At 35.8% G+C, this 22466-nt stretch overlaps 1 protein-coding gene across 1 annotated transcript; it reads left to right on the top strand.

The window, feature by feature from the left end:
• The first annotated feature begins 35 nt into the window (after positions 1-35).
• LOC139138542 (F-box/WD repeat-containing protein 9-like) lies at positions 36-21866 on the top strand. Its single transcript, XM_070706960.1, has 11 exons — positions 36-287; positions 4479-4867; positions 8018-8163; positions 8779-8907; positions 10763-10875; positions 12924-13015; positions 13845-13993; positions 14775-14894; positions 15517-15606; positions 16152-21071; positions 21317-21866. The coding sequence occupies exons 2-10, from the start codon at positions 4525-4527 to the stop codon at positions 16854-16856; spliced, it is 1887 nt and encodes a 628-aa protein (XP_070563061.1). The 5' UTR covers positions 36-287; positions 4479-4524; the 3' UTR covers positions 16857-21071; positions 21317-21866.
• Positions 21867-22466: the final 600 nt, after the last annotated feature.

The raw sequence follows: 22466 nt of genomic DNA, 5'->3' as shown, positions 1-22466 counted from the left end.
TGGCGTCCTTTAACCTATCCGTGACTCATCAATCCAATCTTGAATCATGCATGCTGACGTACTGACGGAGCGGGGTACCTGCAGGCTTTGTCTCGTCTTTTCTCATGAGGTCATGTTCTAATTTAAAGGATTTCGTCAAAAATTCAAAGTGAGGTTATGCGTTCAATAATTGAATTCCAGGAGCAACATCAGAGTCACACTGGTCTTGTGAGCACCGACTGAGAAAGTGAGAACGTCGCACAATTGCATGCAACTTGCAAGAGAACAGTTTGACAGTCTGCTCTGTAGTAAGTTTATAATTTCCTTCTGATTTCTGAATAATGAAAGGGCCACTGTAATTGCAACAATATATTGATGTACAGGACAACTCCGCAGGACCCTATGAAATATATATATATATATATATATATATATATATATATATATATATATATATATATATATATATATATATATATATATATATATATATATGTGTATATGTATATATGACAAGTGACAACTTTTACATCAGTCTATATACTTATATATACTTTTATATATATATACTTATATATATATATATATATATATATATATATATATATATATATATATATATATATATATATATACATACCGTACTCTCTGTGCCCAAGTTCAGAGGTTGCCATAAAGCCATTATGGTGATAACCGGGAGGGCACATTGTATACATTTTGTGTATATATATATATATATATATATATATATATATATATATATATATATATATATATATATATATATATATATATATATATATATATATATATATATATATATATATATATATATATATATATATATATATAATATATAAACACCTATTGCCTGGTCATGAGGGCTATAGCACCCGTCTATTATCCCGAGGGGCCGTGTGTTACCAGAAACACATCGCTATTCCCCAAGGCCGTAGGCCGAGGGGTATAGCGATGTGTTTCTGGTAACACACGGCCACGAGGGGTAATAGACGAGTGCATTAGCCCGAATAAAGACCAGGCAATAGGTGTTTTATAACACACCACATGCTCATGTTGTATGTTATATAATTTTTAATGTGTTTTAATATTTTGCACCGCAACAATCCATTGTGACAAGTTTACTGGGCGATGTTTCCATAGCGGTTTCAGTTGTACGTGGTACCACTTTCTTTTAAAAAATATTCTAAGCATACCTAGCGACATCCTTAGTTGCACTTTAATCTTTTCCGTCGATGTGCTGTTCAAGTTCCTACGCTGTTGGAATGTTGGAAAATGTTGGAAAATCTGTTTTAGAGAATGTGTCGTTACCTATCCCGGACGCACATCACGTTCTAGTCACCCGCCATTGTTGCAAAGCTGCAGACGACACTACGGTCACGTGACCGGGCACTTTTCCAAATTTGGTCAAAACTATTTCCCTAGGGAAATAGCTTTTCAAAAAATACCCTCTGACGTCACTTTTGTCGATCCGGTGGGGACTAGACGTATCTATTTTCTCGTCACGTGACGTATTCTGGCGAATCGCGACACGGAATGAGCATGTGGCGTGTTATAAATATATATATATATATATACCGGTATATACATGTGTGTGTGTGTGTGTGTGTGCGTGTGCTCAAGTATGCATGATAAAACCATAGTTATTTGTTGTGTTCACTCATAAAGATCAATATCCATCTGAAAGATTGCAAGTGGCTGAAACTTTCATGTGCAATAGACATTCTGTCATTTGTGTGTATTTTCTACTTGTATGTGTGTTGTATGTGTACCAATAGTGTTATTAATTTGATATTTGTTGTGAATGTTGGAAGGGACCAAGTATTGGATAATTGTTCCAATCAGCATAAAATTATCATATTTTATTGAGCATAGTGTTTTGTTATTTCATCACCGTAGTCATATAACATGGGACCATGAAAGTATTACTTTGAATGACATTGTTTATTTAGAATTCTAAATATGCAAGTCATTTGGCAAATTAGCAAATTTGACTTGCCTATTTTTCAATACCAATGTTGTAACTTTTCATTGTCTATTTCACTTCAAAGTTATCATTATCATAGCTGAGTATGCACCTGTTGTTTACTATTGGTTCAAGCAGTCTGTTTGACCTCTAAGGTCAGTGTATAAGGTCAGACGTCATCAACTTTTACATCAGTCTATGTAAATTTTCCAGCCCATCACAAACTGATAGAAGGTAACACCAAAATAAAAAATATGTGCTGTTCCGATTACCCGACCTACCCCAATTTTATCCCCCCGACCCTAGACTTTTTAGAGCTTCGTAAACCCGGAAGTAAAAATAATGATATGAAAAAACGTGAAACGCATGAAATTACAGCTAATTTTCAATCGGGTTCGAACCCACAACATACGGCATCAGTCGCCTAGCATGAAACTAATTTTAGTTCGATTTTGATACTTTTGATCTACTTCAATAAAATGTTGTTGAAACAATACCACGCGTAAATTTCCGTACGCTGATTTTGCATATGAAAGCCTATCAGCCAGTTTAGAGTTACGTTCACAAAAGTTCGTTGCCCTAGCCCGATAAGGTTTCTGTGTCACATCATCTCTGCACGATCGAGAAAAGGAGACAAACTGAAGGTTTTATGCATTATATGAATGTCCATAGCATTGAAAATAATTCTGATAGCAAAATTGACACGAAACATTGGACTTAATATTGGACTTTACTGGTACAGAAACGTGCTCAGTGCAGACTGAACAAGCATTGAAGCAAGCTGTGGTGTCAATGGGCACATGGACCCAGTTTTTGAGTTCAGTGAACAGACACTGACTCATTTTTCAGAGCAAATAAACCCTAAAATTAACTGTCGGTGACAACCAACCTTTCTGTTTGTCATTTTCCCCATTCTAAAATGACTGAAAAAATTTGTTGACTTTGAAAAAATCTTATAGAGGATGGTGTTTGGAGCCAGCAGCTTGGATTGTGTAAGCAAGTGATTTATGGCTTGTAGTATGTATATCACAAGTGACATCACTGCAACATTAAAACTTACATAAGATGTCCTCAAATGTTTCAGTTAAATCCCCCCAAAATTTTAAAATCCCCCTGAAAAATTCCAGGAGAGGGGGACCAATCCCCCCTGGTATAGTATCCTAGATGAAACACTGCATTGATGACCGTAAATATTGTGTTGTGTCAGTTCTTACAAGTCAGACTTACCTGTGGATAAACAGTTCACTTTCCTGTCAAAGAATTGTAATTTAGCCATATCAATTTCCGTGGCAGTCTAATAAACCACAAATTTCAATTCTACTGATGAATATTTTATTTTAATAAATTGGTATTCAATTTGAGTGCGTTTCATGAGGAAATTGTTCACTGTTAGTTAGTTTGAACGCGTACAAAATGCACATTGAGAAATAAAAAAAAAATGAAAAAAAAAAAAAATTCCCTACCTACCTACCCTATTTTTGAAAACCATGTAATCGGAACAGCACAATTTTTTTTTTTTGGCCTAACACATTAATTGAACTGTGAATTCCTGATTTTGGAGTGTATAGAATCTTTGTTCAGAATTTTATGACAGTATGTTTCATCTGCAAATCTCAGGTTATCTCAGTACCATGTACACTTGATAATAGCGTTGATCGTGATTTCAGGTTTGTTACTAAATATAGCTGCATGCGTGCGACTTCGGACAGCACTGCCTAAAATTCGGACAAATTTTGTTGTTGTATGCACGGTTGTTGTTGCAGCTGGTAGTCTTAGCCATAAATTCATACAAATTAGTATGAATTTATGTAGCCATTGAAACACTAGCAGGTTTTATGTTCATCGTTCATGCAGAAAATACGGACAGATATTTATGCATATTAATTAGAGAAAAAATGACATCATTTGCAATCAGCACTATTTGTTGTAGGGGACAAACCTTAACTGAAATATGCATCTACTGGTATGTTTGAAAATTTGTCATTCTCAGGGGAGAAAAACTTCTTGACGCAACGTCAAAGAACGAGATAAAATAACTTCTTGTTATTCCATTTTCCATAACTTTAAAGTTTTAATGGAAAGAAAAATATTAAGAATTCTCTTGTCAATAAATGTGAACAAGTACTATTGCAACTTACATGTATACCAAAAAATTAGGTATAAGAAATTTTAAAATAGCACTTTTGCTTCAGCCTACAGGGCAAAAGTCAGCGTGAGGCAATTTTGAAGTACATGTTTAACCTTTAGATTTGCAATATTAAATATGGAAAAGTTCAGGTGTGGTCCTTTTTATAATTTTGATCAACTTGATAGTCATATTGATTTAGAATTCAAATATTTCAAGAATACCATCTTTCAAGAAGTGAAATTTCAGGAATTAAAAAGAAACATTTGCTCAGTCAGCATTATATGACTAATACAGGTTGCAAGGACTATTGCAACATCTAGCAAGGATTGAAGGTCAAATTGTCAATTGTTCTGAAATTTGTGTAATGTTCTCTGTATATTCTCTTAGCTCCACAGGATATCACGAAAGGTCACAGGTCACTGAGATTGGCCAGATGAAGCCACCAGAAAGTGTTGAAATCAGTGATCAGGATGGTGACGTCTTAGATAACTCTGCCACGTCCCTTGCATCGGTGGCATCATGCAGCGGCTACGAAACTGCTGACACTAACCAGGACTTGGGTGATAGCTTTGATGGCCGAAGCAACATGGAACATTTACATATACTGGCTCTGCCACCAGAAATACTGCACAAGATCAGTGCGTATCTTGATGCAAGGTTTGTGCTGAGCACTCTCAGCCTTGTCTGTAAACATTTCCAAGAATTGTTTGCCCAGGATAGTACCTGGAAAATCCGCATCGGTAAGAGATGGCCGAAACAGTATCCAATCATACCAGGTAGGTTATTTCATCAAATAAAGTCATTTCATAGATCCTCTTACGGTTACCAGAACCACTTCTGCCCATTTCTCCAGCCACTCATTGGTTCAACCTTATCATGAAAGCAATGGGTTTGCTCCAAAGCTTGATGTGATCAAAATTGTCGTGCAGTGTGTTCTACTTCTAGTTATGGTGAGGAAAGGAGGTTGCCTATATAATGTAAATTCAGAATATTGACAATTATCACAGAATGCATGTTCAACACACTGAGCACTGTGTAACAACTGAGCAAGCATCGTCGTAAACCATGCGCCTCTTTACGGCAACAGCTTAGCGCTACCCATTTTTGTGTTGGTCAGCAGAGCGGAAATTATGCTCTGGCTCGCGAGAATGCTGAGCAACTTGCCAAGGTGTATATGGCATGTGAATAAGGCAGAAAAGAGTCCACAGGCCATGTAGAGTCAGTGAGAATCTATGATTAAACAATTTAATCAAGCAATAAACCACACCTATCGATGTTATACCACAAGATTTTGACCAGATCAAAACATTTGTACATGAGCGGTAGCAAGTGCATATATGGAGTGAACTGGTCAAAATCGAGTGGTATACCCATTGCTGAGTTGGTTTATTGCTATTATATCATAACAGTATATTGAAATCATAGTGTAAAATGTCAAAAAGGGAATTTTTTGTAGCTGAGAGCACATGCCTGTTCCACGCAATATTGCAAATATAGCACTGTTATTTTCACGTCCTGACCAATCAGATCGTAGTATTTGTGCCGTCAATATATTAATATGATATGATATAGGATATTGCATTTGAAAAGGGGTCGTGGTGAAATGTTTTAATGCCATTTAGTGTACTTAATAATGAGGAGTGCAAAGTATACCCTAACTGACTATTCATCCCTATCTGTCAGAATGTGACTCCATTGAGACTAAGAAAAACATATGGGATTAATATAGCAAGGAGTTGAAAGGGTGCAAGTGTACTTGTAGGTTTTGTACCTGTCCTGAAAAAAAAAGAAAAATTGTGTACTGAAGGAGATGGGTGGACTGTGGAGGTTGTAAAGTGAGCTTGCGTATAACTACATGTACCTCCAAAGGAAAAACTGGACAATCGATGTTTTTCATGTCATCATTTCCTCCTTGAAGTATACAATGCTGCCAGATAGAAAAACCTTCATCGACAAGGTAAACAATGGGGATTTTCCCATTGAAAAGTACAAGTTATATAACATTTTATTGCCCACTTGCGGTCTACCGGTATCACGAAAAATCAACAAGTTATGAAATATCCTACTGTCTATTACTCTGGGATAGGATATACTGTATGTAGCTTATTTGATATTACAAAGATTTTGTGCTGGTACCTTTTCCGGAACTTCCTGTTTTGGGGGTTTATCCTGACCATGTAGTAAACAATGAGATTATTGAAACCAAACTAGTTGAATGAAATGCTTCTGTGTTGGAAGACATCAAAAGACCAACCTTTGATTCAGGCCAGATTTTTTACAACACCACGAATATTGTAGCACAGAAGGCAGGGAAGGTCTTGTTGAGTGGGGATGGGATTGGGAGAAATATGCTGCTTTGGTGCCTCATCAATCAATTCGTAGTACCCTATCGTTAAAGGAGATTAGAGGAAATTAGGTTTGAGGGAAAACCTGTTGTATATTCTGTCTGTATCTTCAATTCCAAAGGACATAAATGCTGTATGTGCATAAAATACACATAAAAATGTGGCAACCTACTCCACGGAATTATACGTGTGTACGAACACATATATGCATGTGTAAGTTTATATGTATAAGTGTGTGTGCCCTTCTGCCGTAAAACAATCATCCTGTTGAGAGAAAGTTCTGAGCCACCAAACACTTACACATTGACACATTTTCATGCAGAGATGTGTCGCTTACATTCAGTTTGACCAGTGACCACAAAGCAGGGGTATTTTTGGACATGTAGTATCATAATACCAATGGCAGTTCTTTTGTTTGTATTAATTTGCATGACTACACTTTACACATTGTGAGCACAGAGAAAAAAATGCATATCAATTGACACAGTGCTTATCTTATAGTGCTAGGTATGGTTTAGACCTACAGGTTTAGTAAAGTATGCATTATGATTTAGTTTTAATGTCCCTTTCCTTTCCATACAGGTGAAATTTATTTCACCATGGCTTTTATTACAGTTTAATTCTTTCATGAATCTTGACATTTCAAACAGGTTAGGACATTCACATGTTTCACTTCCAGAAGCAGTCTTTCATTCCCACAAATAGATGGAATGTTACGTGTAATTATACATTTCCATTGACATTATATTCAGTAGGGGGGAAGTGAGTAAGAAGTTACTACATGCAAGAATGGAATAGGGCTCTGTGTGTGGACAGTGAAATAGTAGTGAAACTGTGGCCTTTACAATATCGCACTTGGGCTGTATTTTGTGTTTAACCTTATTATTATATTGTACACATTTCAATGTTTGGTGTTCATTCAGTCTCCTTATGTAAATTTGTTTGCTTTTTGGTTCAAATTTCTCACAGCACTGAAGTTTTAATATAGGCACATGGACACTCATCATGCCTGCAAGTGCTGTCGTCTGTCAAGTGCATCATATGAACCACATACCTGGAGAATGTGGAAAGTTAATTGACAGTTCAATGCCATATGTTGTTACAATAATTATATGACAATAAGTGTATACTGATGAAAATTACCAGGCCTTACATTATTCTTTGTCCAATTTTCACAATGAGTGGACTGGACAACCCAATTGCAAACCAAGGAGTTTAATTTAGTGTTGATATCAAAACTAATAATGAATGCCCTGGTCAGTGACATTGTCTGGCATCTTTGAGTAGTTATTTTCATATACGTTTCATGCTATTTTGGACCCATATACTGAATGAACTATATATTCATTTACAGAGCTGATCAAATCTGTTGATACACTTAGCTTTGAATGCCTTGCGTGAATGACAAATTTGACACAAGCTTCAGCATCCAAAGGAAACTCAGATATTCCTAATGCCACAAAACTTTTGGACAGCAGAATTATATTAAGTAGATAGCTTTGAGCTATTTACTTTGAAATAGGTAACTGGATTAGAAATCAGCTGACAAGTAATAATGCTTTGTTTCTCCATAATTGATAGTGAAGGATGAGAAGTTCAACTGGGCAAAGGCATGCATTGACAGAGAAGAGGCTTATAATCAGTGGTCAGATTATCAAAATCGTATGGAACATTTTAGCTTAACCCTAGGACATTTTGCTGCCATAGATGCTGTACATCTCATGCAAGTACGTACACTTCAAAAGTTTTCCATGTTTTCATTAGGAAGCATGCTTCCATGGACCTGGAATATCATGGATGAGTCTCAAGAAAAAAAATATTCAAACATGGCACAATTAGAATTCAGGAAAAATTTATGGTTATCAGTTATCTTTTATAGAACTGTTGATCTTACTGGCAGACTTGATTATGCAGAAAAAAACAGAACAAAAAATTAAACAATTTTAGCAAATGTTATGATTAAGAAGAAAATACAAAATGCTACCTACAACTGCGATAAATTAGGCAAATTTTTATCATTTCATATAGCTCACTTGAAACCATTTTCCTTAATTTGGTCTATAATGTAGTTTGTGACTGTAAAATAATTCATTGTATCAATTTTTGTATCGATATTGAATCATATTGATGTTTGTGAAAAGTTATCTCATTAAGACATACGTTCCTCCCAAATGGTTGGACATCTGCCAGAACATTGTGTTTTGCAGTACCTTGATTCACAGAAATTGCAGAGATTTCTGCATCTATCACACAGCTGTAAAATCAAAATGTGGTAGTGGCATAGATCTCCTTTCAAAATAATAGATGGTATTGCTTCCTTTCCCCTTTGGAATTGGTTTCAGGGTGGAGATATTTGTTTTTCTGGATCCCGAGACAGAACTGTCAGTCTATGGGACTTGAGAAAGCTGGATAGTTGGACACCAAACCAGTCAACCAGTAAAGTTAAAGTCAAATCCTTGGACACACATACTGTGAGTGGCATAACATTGTGTCTTTCACAAGGTTTTATTTTCTCACTGTTTTTATGTGTAATTCCTGTGATATTTCTGGAATGAGGTTTGAAGTATTAGAATCCCATATATCTATTGATTGAGATGGAATTTTTCACAGGTGATGGGAAAAAGTCTCATTTGTGTGTAACGGAATTGTGTCAGTAAGTGTGAAACATTCCATCTCACTTTATTGGCATGTTGAATTATTCCTCACACATCCCTTCAATGCTTGCAGATAAATTGCAGTTCAATTCTGTCTGCTACAGGAAAACACCTTCACTGTCAATAGTCTTTCTTAAATTTGTCTTTTCATGCAGAAAGATGGTACTTAATCCATTCAAATTGATCTGCATTGTATACTATGTAAAAAATATTGATACAAGTACAGTTTTATTATTTCATATTCACCTTTCACATTCCCAGGGGCATTATGTCATCCTTTGTGATATAAGCATCCCTATCACAAAATTGTTGTAAAAGTTCACCATAATCAAGGAAATTTACAAAATCTGTTTAATTTAAATTCATCTACTGCTAATATAACTCCAATTTAACATGACGCATATCCCAATGATCAATAATCACGCACATTGAGGGAGTGTTGACTGTTTGAGCACTTGCTAAACTAAAATACATTGACACTCAATTATTTCGAGTGTGAAAGCGCACCGATCCCACACTAGTGTTTTAACACTCCAAGCATACTGCTGACTGGTAATACTAGACACTAGGTAGTGCCAGTGATAAAGATCTCACAAAGAGCTACCGTATATATGTCAAAGATAATGTGTTTGAAAGGAAAAAAAATAATCTGTTGTAATATAGGCATTATAACATTTAAACAGGTGATACATGTTGTGTCTATGAGGAAAATAGAAGAGAAATTCAATATTGACCAATCTAATTGCCTTGTAAAATGTGTATTCCATCAACAGAGATTTCTGGTTCACAGATTTGCAATTAAATTATCATAGACAAGCTTTCTTTTCTAATTTCAAAGTATGTTAAGCACCTCAGTATGATGATTTCCCTGTAGGGATAGCTATAGCGACCGGGACATTACTTTGTGTACAAATCATGTTACGATATGTAATTTATTTTAAGCAGCATACAAAGTGCAAAGATACAAAGTAAATACGTATAACCCCAATTTACATATGGCAAAGGCCACCTACAAAATGCAAACTGTCAATGGAAACACTAACTTTGTATGAGTGATACTGACAGGTAATTATGCTTGCAGTATAACCGCATTTTCTTATTGCTTCCCCAAAAGGGTTTAACTCATGAAACCAAATACTATTGAAGTGGATATTATGTTTTTAGGTATGATATAATTATAATTATATCATACCAGTATATTGATGGCACCAATGCAGCGATCTGATTGGTTGAGACGTGAAAAGAACTGTAGTATATTTGCGATATAATTATAATTATATACTTTGTCCAGCTTTCTTTCCAAAATGCTAACTCTCTCCAAATCGCCTTCTCAGTTGAAAAATTTAATCTTTCTGTTACACTTAAGGAATAATTCAGGTATTTTTTATTATTTATAATCAAGTGTACATCATACAGGTTCCCAGCAAAGGCTATGTGGTGTTCCTGTGTGCTTATACATCTGGTTATTCTAAACTAATGGCCAACTATTCTCAGGTTTCAATAAAACTATTTTAGGTAGAGTGCACAAAGGTTCCCATATCCTATATACATACCAGTATAATAGCGTTTGACAAAAGTATGCAGTTTCTGCGATGACATTGATTCTACAACAAACATTACCTAATTTGCTTTTTTCACCAAGAATTATAACAGTTTGCAATTTTTTCCACAGGGTTGGGTATGGTCCATGACGTCACTGGATAACATATTATGCACAGCATCATGGGATTGCAAAGTGAAATTATGGGATATTGAAGCTGGTGGAGTAGAAGTACAGAGTCTGAAGTAAGAATCCATTCACACAGGAGTGTGCACAACATTTCCCTCCCAAATAGCGCTGATCGCAAATGACGTCACTGTTCTCTCTCATTGATACAAATGTATGCATAAATATTTGTCTGCATTTTCCGCATGAACGACGAAAATAAAACCTGCGAGTGTTAGAATGGCTATTTACCGTCACACTTATTCGTATGAATTGATGACTGAGACTACAAGCTGCAACAACAGCCGCGTATACACTGACAAATTTTGTCTGAATTTCAGCATATTTTTCTGAAAGTTGCGTGCGTGCAGCTATATTTAGTAACAAACCCGAAATCGCGATCAATGCTATTGAAATGGTCTATCACAGGCAACGAAATAATTCAATTTTGTAGCATTAAAGTTAACCTGGACAGTATCACATCACAGTAGGGTCATATCGACGATATAACGTTGATGTAATAACACATGAGAGCGAGGGCAATATCACGATTTATTGCCTGCCCAAGGGATGGTGGTCATGATCGAAATACTGATGATGCCCGAGCCATAGGCGAGGGCATCATCAGTATTTCGATCATGACCACCAGCCCGAGGGCAGGCAAAAAATCGTGATATTGCCCTCGCTCTCATGTGTTATTATTTTTATTACACCGAACAAGCAAACATGCAAAGAAACAAAAACACAAAGACTTCTTCGAGTACAGTTCGCCTTCTGAGTCCAGACCTCAGCGTAAAATGTTGTCAGTGCCGAGTCTAGGGTTGCCGCTAAAGTTTGCCGATCTCCTCGGTGGCGTATCCAAATTTGTTGCTTGCATAGTCGCTGAACACAGAAATTGCATTCCTTGTTGCCATTTTCGTTCGTTTGCTGTTTACTTGCATCAAAATATCGTCTAACTGTACCGGTGACAGCTCTGCATGACGTTTCGCAGCCATAAGTTGCCGACTGCAAAGTACAACAAGCGAACGACAATTTGTTTTGCGCAGAAAGGATGCGCAGTAAGTAAAATGACGTCATTCATGTAATATCAAATGCAGAGGGCATCATCAAGTTCGCAGAGGGCATCATCACATTCGCAGAGGGCATCATCACGTTCTTTTACATGTCACGTGAGTCGTGTTTAACCAATTGCAGTGCACGCTGAATGAGTGAGGTGTAATAATGATATATTAACATTTACTGTGTGCTGGCATTCCCCTTGCTTGTATGAGAAAATGTATACCAATTTCAAAATTTGGCAGGAAAGGCTTTTTTTAACCTTTGTAAAGCTGGTAATACGAGTAAATACTGTTCAAAGTAGATGTCAAAATTTGTGAAAAAAAAGATATTAATGGCTTTGCTCCAAATAAAAGCTTCAGCAGTAAACATAAGATTGAAAATGACAAACTTGTCAAAATTTCTTTCAACAGCGGCCAATGTTGAACACAAAATGCCACATTCAGTATAAACAAACTACCGATTGTGACCAACACTAGTGAAATGTGGAGGAGCGAGTGACATTCACAGCACAAGTCTTTGATACAACAAAGTACCGTACAAATGTTTTCAGTCTTCTAATGTCTATACACTAATACTATATATAGTAAAATTCGAAGTATAGCTGTACTTTATGGTTGCCAACTGTGACCTATGACCAAAATTTCTCTTTGCTGTGTTAGAGGACTCTTTCATTGACACACAGTTTATTTATCTATTTTTTTATTATGACTTACTTCAACCATGCTCCAGGGCCAAAGAAATACAAAAGTAAACTGTAAGTTACTTGAACAGAAGAAAACACAACAAACTGTACAAAAAACAAATGTTCAGTCACAAAAGAAAGTAAAAACGTATTTCTCCAAAGCCTGCACTGCATAGAGGCACTTTATACACAGCCTTCCAAGGGTATTTATTTTAATTCAACAAAAAAAATTGCCCAGTGCAAAGAACATTGATAACTCAGAGATGTACTGTATTTCATTTAAGCCCACAGTGACACCTTATTCTTTCATAAAATGTAGTCATTCATTGAATTCTGAACTCTGTAGCAAGGTGTTAATCTTAATGACATGTTTGTTTTTGTTGACAGAGGAAAGTCAGCAAATCTTTGCATGGCCTATAATCCGGATTCCTTGGTTGTTGGTTCTTATGACAAGAAAATAACCGTATATGATCCCCGAGGTAAGTGTACTTTATTAGGTCATGTATGTGACATATCTTGGTTTCTACAGAAGTGTGAAATGGCAAAATAACACTGTTATAGTGTGTGTGTGTTTTGTTCACATACATCTTGGCATGTGTTGTAGTTGTGATGATTTTGGTAAAAATACAACTTTATCATGGTTATCAGATTTCAGCTATATCACACAGGATGCAATGTTTACAAGATAAACAAAATATATATCAGCATTGTTATTATTATGGTGATTGTGTACCTACTTACAGGGCATTGCAGTGAACAGGGTAGTATATAGTCTGGCAGAGACCCTGCGATTTGCGTTCTTCCCTGTTGGAACACGCGCGCGCCCTTCAGAGACGCGACGCGAATCCCAGGGTCTGGACGTTCTCGCAAGCGACCGGTCGGATTTCTGCCTGATCCGGGTACTTTATAGAACTCCACACATCCGTTAATCAAACTAAAATGACAAGTACCATAGCCAAATAAAATTAAAATGAAAAATAAAAACATACTGCGTAATATAAGTCTACCAGCTACTAGTATATATTCTCTCCGCCCAGTTAGGTGTTTCTTTGACGTCATTACCCTTATGAATATTCATATCCTTGCAAGAACTGACAGTCGCTGTGTCTGGCAGCGCGTGCTCACAGCTGCACAGCGTAGCCTTCGAATGCAGGCCCATCGAGGGCGCGCACAAAACAAGGCACAGCGACTGTGGAGAGTCTAGGTAGTATAAACAAATGATCAGTATGTATGCCTGTAAATACAGTATCATTTTATCTCAATGCTAGATATGTGTTTTATTTTTCTCTCTCTGATGCAACCATATAGCTGGATACACATCCATTCAATCTCTCAAACACCACAAAAAACCAGTTCTGTGTCTGGTGGCAGATGAGAATTACATTGTGTCAGGCAGTGAAGACAGCACTGTGGTCGTCTATGACAGAAGAGCGGGTGAAGTTTTCAAAACAATCCAGGTGAGGGATTCTTTCAAGAGAAGTGGACATTTCTTGCTCTTCATAGTTTGGAAATATAGTATACATTTGTATTTCACAAAAATTTTTAATGCTCTGATTCTGAAGAGATGTTGACAGTGGCATAGCATTATTGCATTGTATGTATTTATTGGTACAAATATGAGAAAGATTTCAATGTAACGTAGAGGCAGTATTGTACTTTGGAATGCTGTCATGTCCTGTTACACCTTTTCCATTGTGAAAATTAAGACTATCTCTTTTCATCTGAATAATACAATTGGTATATAGAAAGAGAAAGGACAGGGCATTGTTGCAAGTGTCAAGGTTGGTCTACCGGTAATGTTAGATGTAGAATTGAACCAGCTTTCAGCTTATTAGTTACTATCTGTGATATGACAAGAAAAGCTGTCAGCATCCATCATGTCTGTTTTATGATACAAGTACCTCTCCTTATGTCAGTTTGTCAATCTATCAGTCCCGTGTGGGTTGTGATGATCCTATTCACTGTCCATATGTAGATGTATCCTTGGGCAAAGACCAGATAATATGTTCAACCAATATAGTTTCAAAACTGGCAATGGAAATGTTGAAATTTTTGCCTCAACATTTTGTTGCTCAAATTGTTGTTGTGGATTTTTGTCGTCATGGGATACTCTTGAGAGTATATGTTACATAATTCTTCAAATTTCTGTTTATTTTTAACATCATTGTTTGAACCATTATTACTGAAATAATAAATCTTAGTTCAGTAACACTGTAACTTGGTCTTTTTTGTTTTCAGCTCGAGAAATTTCCAATGTCAATGTCATATAGCAACCATGATGGGCAGCTATGGATAGGTGAAAAGAGAGGTCTGTTGTACCTAATGGATGCAAGACAGGGTAACTTTGACATTGTACAGGTGAGGAGTGTATTCTGATTTCAGTGTTCAGTCTACACTAGCTGATTAATATAGGTGTATGAGACATTGGCTTGCTATTAAAGAGTAGACACTCTTTGTTTCAGATAAGCTAGTTTGTAAATGTTGTTATTGATTAAATATTTCAGTGTATCTGTATAGTTTCTTATTGTTATTATTTCTCGCTATGCCACAAGCTGTTATAAATTTTGAAAATAACCTCAATAATAGATTAACTTTATTTTCATCAAATGAATATTTTTATTGAAACACCACGGAACTAATATACCATGTTTCCAAGCTTGCTTTATGATCATGTCCAGAATATGTACTACAGCTATTTGAGTTCGAACAGTCGGATGTTTATGTAACTCTTAAATGGAATGAGAGTTAAAGCATTTGTTCTCTGATTTTAAGATAAAATATTTTTCCCCCCATATGTTACCGTACACATATCATTTATGTGGGCAACTGTATTTGTAAAGTGCAGAAATTTATTCAGGAGTCCTTATCATAAATCGTAGTAAATACTGCACAAATATTACATAAAAATGTATGTTTTGCCGATGAATATATACAATGTTGACACAGTCTCACTGCTTTGTTGACAATTATTCTATTGCAGACCTATGATGTTGGGCATACACTTAAACTTACTGGTGTTCAACACAACTTAGGGTGTCTTGCAACTTGCAGCTATGATAAAACAATCAAGGTATGATGCAAACAAAGTTAAATTTTGCTTCTAGGATTCAAGAACGTGTCTCCTTTTGGAAACACCACTTTTATTATGTTTCACAAGAATTGCTGTTTTCTTTATTTTACTGTAATGAAACTCAGAAAATAATTATTTTTGTAAAATTTGATAGACACCGTGGGTACGTTTAATTTTATTAGATAATGAAATAGTAACACAAAGCAAACTGTTGATTCAGCCTTGATATTTTGTTACCAGTCTCTCAGTCTGATGTGGTGCCCTCTATATTCTTCTTTCTTGATTGTGTCCACACATTTTCTTGATTTGGTTTTCAGAAGACACACGCTCTCATTGCTTTAGACAAAGTCACTCCACAAACAGGACTGTGGTTTAAACATGAAGTCAGTTTGAAAGACAAGTGTAGCAAGGAATGAGCTTATCAGTGAGGGGTAGCCTGTGCGATCATCAGTCAGTCTTTGTCTGTTCATGGTAACAGGAAAAACCTGCATACTCAGCAAAATTATCAACTGTAAATCATGAGATTATTTGTTTACTCTATGCAGATACATGAACCAAATGCAGATCCTGGTAATATATGTACCTTGGCTGTTCATGACTCTGAGGTTGCTGATATTCACTTGATGAACAATATTCTAGCCAGCGGTTCAAGTGACATGACTGTTCACATCTGGAGACCAAAGACTGTTGTTGACTCGGATGAAACCGATGAAGAATCTACCAGTCAGAAAGAATTTGTACATGCTCACATTGGTGGGGATGTGGAAGCTGAAGGGGCCATTGGAGGAGAGGACGTCATGAATTTGGATGAAGATGTTGATATTGGCGCTGTTGGTGGAAAGGAAGTCAATAACGCAGAAGACGGCGCTATTAGTGGAAAGGAGGTCAATAACACAGAAGACAGTGCAATATGTGAAAAGGAAGTCAGTTATACAGAGTATGGTGCTGTTGGTAAAAAGGAGGTCAATAATACGGGAGATGGTGCTGTTGGTGGAAAGGAGGTCGATAACACAGGAGATGGTGCTATTGGTGAAAAGGAGGTCGATAACACAGGAGATGGCGCTATTGGTGAAAAGGAGGTCGATAACACAGGAGATGGCGCTATTGGTGGAAAGGAGGTCAACAATACAGAAGATATTGTGACTGGTGAACAGGAGGTCAGTAATACAGAAGATGGTGCTACTGGTGAACAAGAAGTCAATAATGTAGGAGACAGTGCTGGCAACACAGAAGTTAATAATGAACGCTGATCACAGTGAAGCCAATTAGTCTGACAGAAGAACTGATGATTGTCAATCAAAGGTGTAACATTTACCAATAGTTTGCAAAACATACCCTGAACAATTCAAGATTTAAATTATCACTGTATTGTGAACACAGTTTTTAATAACTTAATGGAATTGTTCTGCTGTGTGATTTCAAAGACTTTGTAATTCGGCAAATGTTCTGTGAACGGTCAGAAACTGTGCATAAGTGCCTCATGTATCTCAAAGTTTTGAAGTATAGATGTATAATTGTCTATTGCATTAGTGTAAAATATATCGACCTGAGACAGATTTGACCAGCAGAATATACTGTGCCATATCATTTTTCACTGATACTGACTTCCACTTTGTGGATCCGTCTGTCATTGGATCATACAAATAAGTTATAGGAACAAAGTAAAGCAATTTTTGGATAAATTATTAATGTCTGACTTTTAAAAGTCCAGTGTTTTAGGATTTTTACCACTATGTAGGTGTGTATATTTCTGATAATGCATGTTTAAGGAGCAGGTGCTGTCTGTAGTATCAGTTTGCTCAGAACTCAGAAATCCTGCCTGTACATAAGTATGTGTGAAAGTCCCAAGGGGAGAATATATGTTTCAATTGAGATGTTAGGACCCACTTCATAAAAGAGCGGTCTATTTTAACTGAAAAATTGTGTTCTAAATTTGTTGGGGTGTTTTAAGTCACAAAATTACATATTAAAAGTCTCATTTCACCATCTACCACCCAGTACCTGTTTCGTATACAGCACTTTTAGGCAATCCTGAGAATTTTTAGCCTCTTTACACAATGATAGATATCTTGAAATAAAAATGGTGCCCTCTTGTGTCATATTGTAATATTAGTCATCACAGCACAAAGATGTCATGGTACGTACATAAATATTTAATTTAGTTAGAGATTTCCATACACCTTAGTTGTAATATGTATGAATATATCAACAGTCTTACAGATTTAATCTCATCACCTCGTGATAGATTTGAAGACATTCTCTGCTGTGATCACTGATAACCATAGCTGATACTGTATGGAAAAGAATAATCATAAATGAAAAGCGCCCCCATAGTCAACCTAAATACATATTAGGCCTGCAGAATGTGTTCAGAGGTTTAAACCCCTTCAGGGATACTAACATGGTAACTTTTTATGTAGCTAAAAAGTTATAATTGGAACTTAATTGCAGTCTTTATGTATTTGTTTGATGATGTACACGGCACTTTCATATTCTATGAAATCCTGAAATCCACAGTAAAACAAAAATGTACATTACACACTTGTAACTGGATGTGTAGTTTTCGTAAATCAATCGACAAAACCTAGTTCCTTTTCAGACTTTATGCTTTTCAATATATTTCATATTCAGCTTGTTTGTTTTACATGCCATCCCCTGATATGGCATTTCTTTTGCTCAGTTACAAGAAGTTTGTAACCTAAAAGCATGCAGGAACAAGAGACTCACAGATGGAATTCTATGCTAGAAGCTCATCTGTTTTGCTGATACCAGTGCCATATGCATTTGTAGGTACTTCAGTCCATCTCATTGTGCCTTTCATCCATGGGGCATTTTTCGAGGTACTAGTACTTGTCAGTATAACTGATGATTTTATATTATCTCTCTGGATAAGACAATAGTTTCTCAAAGTTAGTGTACTGTGTTTTCAGGTGTGAGTAGGCCCATGTGAATAGATACAGCTGGGTCTACAGCTGACCATCCCTGTAAGAATGAATGGTTGGTCTTATGTAATGTTTAGTGTGTCACTGAACGAGAATGAACCCAGCATTTATGATCAGAGATTGTCCTGTTTCTCTAGTCCCAAACTGTTGCATGGTTTTTGGCATTTTTCAACAATTCAGCTTCAGAAACTCCATCTGTTCAGTGCTCAAATCATCTAACGCTCAATTTAAAAAATAATTGTATTCATTTATGTAAAGTGTATTGATGAGCAATGAATATGCAAATTAGATGATAATGAGTTATCAATGGAGAATATTCATTGGTCTAAAATTACTTACTATGTAGCTCAAATGCAGTAACACTTGTCTTCACATATCATCATAGCAATGAATGAGAGTGTGAGCAGTCATACAGAGACAGAAAAGTGATAAGCTTTTGTGAATTTTTATACTTTCAACAAAATATCCTTCATAATGCTCATTTGGCTAGGTTTTACGTTACGGGTTCTTGCAAATTTGAATATACACTGTGTGTATTAAGTTTTTGTGTTGAGTTTAAATTTACACAATCAAAACATCTGTCATCATTTCAGCAAGAAGTTTCTGACTTTTTCATTTAAGTGTGCTGCATTTTGAAGTGTTTCTTACTAAAGGATTTTAAATACAGAGATTACAAATGAAGGAAAATGTGTAATTTATGTTCACTTTTTTACATTACTCGTATAATTTTGTACAGTCTTACTAGTTTATTAGACTGAAATTTTGGAAGTTGTTGAACTCTTGAGGGCCCAAATATGGCTGAATCTTTTAGTCTGCTGGTTCATGTGCTTTCAATGTAACATCTAGGATATGGTTCAGGCAATTTTGAGTATCAGGGGGGTTACCTCCCTGGATATATACCACACAGGTAATTTCCATCAACCAGTTGAAGCTAGGCTTAGGGGTAAGATTAGAGGAAATGTCTCTCCTATGGGCAAATGTCCTTGGGTGACTGCTCTAGAGACTGCTGTAGAGCCCTTTGTAAAGAGTATGCAGTTGAGAAATATGATGGTGTAACATCTGAAAATACCTTTCAAGCCATTGGCATTTTGATTCTGGGCATATATGGAGTAAAATATGCATCTTTAAAAATAGATCAATCTTCTTACTGAACAATCTTTTCTCCACCATTTTGCTTTCTCCGAATACTGTATTTCTGTATTTGTAGGAATACATATCATAACGTCCACATCAGTTTTGTATTCCTCATGTAATGTTTACATTTTGTTGAGTTTGATGTTTAATATTTGATGTTGAAATTTGTGGACATGCATCCCATCTATATCAATATTTTGTATTTTCTTAGCTCACTTGAATGTAAGTCCAGAGCTCTGGAATGGCTGCATATTTTGCCAAATTGTGAGACCTGCATAATTCATGCATAATTCAAATTTAAGATAAATTTTAATATTACACAAGTTTTTGTTTGCTTTTGAACCAAAATTGTTCTTATAACAGTTTCTATGTAATGATTTACATGAAGCTTAAGGTTTTGCACTAAAATGACCAGTTCAATGCAATTCTAAACTGTCTATATGAAAATCTTTAAGATAGAAAATATGCCTCGGGGACAGATATTCAGACTTTTGAACTTTTACAATTCTATTTTAGTCTACTGTTTGTGGAGGCTTATTTTAAAAGCCATGGAGTAACTCAAGTTTTCATAGGCTTGTTCTTGTGAAAATCAAAAATTCAATATTTCCCAGAGAGTTAAAACATGTATGGCAGCTAATTTGAATTTCAAGAGTTGGTTGGGTTATTTGTTTCTCCACCAAATTTTATGCGGTAACCCATTATTTTTTCTTGATTTTTGAATGGGAATGATTTAAAGTTTTGAAAGTTTGAGCACAATTTTAAGTCTTTCCATTTAGAGGCGCAAGCTATTAATTAATGTACTACCTTGATATAATGAATGCAATGTGCAAACATACACTACAGTCATTCTGTTTGTGAAAGGACCAATGGTTGGTAAATCGTACACCAGGCCAAGCAAGTTTACTCAAAGGATTAAAGACAGTAAAAATTATTCTATGCATATTTACGTGTAAGTGCATGGATATTTTAAGGAACAATTACTCCAACCTTAGTACTTATGAATATTATGTAACGGAATGTGGAATAACCTGACCTAGGACAAGATTCAGATCATTCCACAACATTGTAAATTTAGAAATGATAGAAAATCCTGGTTACAATACACATGTAGATGATGCTATAAATATCTATGGATAATGATTGATCTGCTGTATCCAAATTTATGACACACATTCCATACCAAAGATTTTTTTTATATTATGTAATTCTCAAATCAGTTTCATTCAAAGAAATTTTACTATAGTGTATTGAATTATTAAGCCTACCAAAGGTATTTTAATCCTTCTTTCTCATGTCAAAATTAATATTTAAACCTACCGTTAAGTTTAAGGATAACAGTTTCGGAATCTCTCTTGACAAGACAATTTAATAAATGTACAACTTATAAGGGTTTTTTGTTTTTCATATTTTGATACTTCCATGCTGCACAAGCTCTTACATAGGTTTATACCTTTTCTTCCCAAAGTTTATCCAAAACCAACGTTGGTGGCGCAAATATCCACAGGGTGCAGTGGGGAGGCATGGCTTTTGTCCCAAGATGGGTATTTGGATAACGATGCAAAGTGACTGAAGGGTTGGGGATAATAAAAACATAACCACACAAAATGAACATCCTGAGGTCTGTCCTAGCTTAGAAACGTGTTAATATGGTTCAAACGGATCTATAACACTGATGTATTTACTGTCATAGAACTCTTTTAATCATGTTTTCCACTCTGATTTTACTGCATTTTGATTTGATGCTTCACTCAAGTTTGTATTGGAAAATGTTTTGCAAGAGCGCCCTCTTGTGAGGAGAATTGAAACTTTTTTAAGTATTTGTCTGCAGTGGCTGAAATTTATAGACGTTACTGTTTTTCAATGGTTTACTCATACTTCACAATTTCAATATACATTTAACACAATAGAAGCACGTAAACAATTGCTGTATGTTCCATCCATTATATTCATTTTAGTCATCGATAAAAGGATATTCTGACAGTACTCATCATCACCCATATGTAAAATTACTGTCCAGTATACAGAGAAAGCGGAAATGTTTTGAGAAGCATTTGAACTACTTGATGTGATGCCAGAAAGACATTTAACAATATAATGCAAGAAGTCAATACATCGATTTGTGTGTGTGACCTTTGTATTTACATTTGAACAAGCAAAATATAAAAACTTCCAGCCGATAATGTGTACTGTTGTTTTTATGTCTTTGACATTATTATTCTGATGAGAACGTGTTTTCTTTGATTCGCTATAAAGATGTTAAGTAACACCAAACAGATGAATATTACTCTGAACAACAGATCACCCACGTGTGCCAAGAGCCATTAAGGTATGAATCATTTGATCTTGGAAGGGGATGTTGCATGCCAATGACATGCAAAGTTTTGTTCAATCCCCAATATTTGGCATTTTTCTCTGCAGAGACATTTCATGCGCACTTCTCCTCTCATAAATTGGACTTTTTTTTCGATTTCCAGTTGCATGAACATATTTACAGAAGCAGCAGTGAATTTCAAACAGATTTTGCCTTGCTAATTTGTTCATCCTTTTTGCACCACAATCAGCAGATAACAGTCAGTCCATAGAGTACTGAAGTTGTGCCTATACTCAAGGGGTTTCATATCTCCAATAATTGTAGCCCTGTGTGGCATAGTTGCTACAAGACCCATGAGGCTGTAATTATTAAAGAAAGGTATTGCATTCCCAATTTTAATGTCAGAAGACGCCTAGCCACTATTGATAATTGGAAAAATAGTTAATTTTGTGTTCATCTTTGAAATTTGACCA

Source organism: Ptychodera flava, chromosome 8 (assembly GCF_041260155.1).
Source record: "Ptychodera flava strain L36383 chromosome 8, AS_Pfla_20210202, whole genome shotgun sequence".
Taxonomy (NCBI): Eukaryota; Metazoa; Hemichordata; class Enteropneusta; family Ptychoderidae; genus Ptychodera; species Ptychodera flava.
This window is presented reverse-complemented; position numbering and strand designations above follow the sequence as displayed.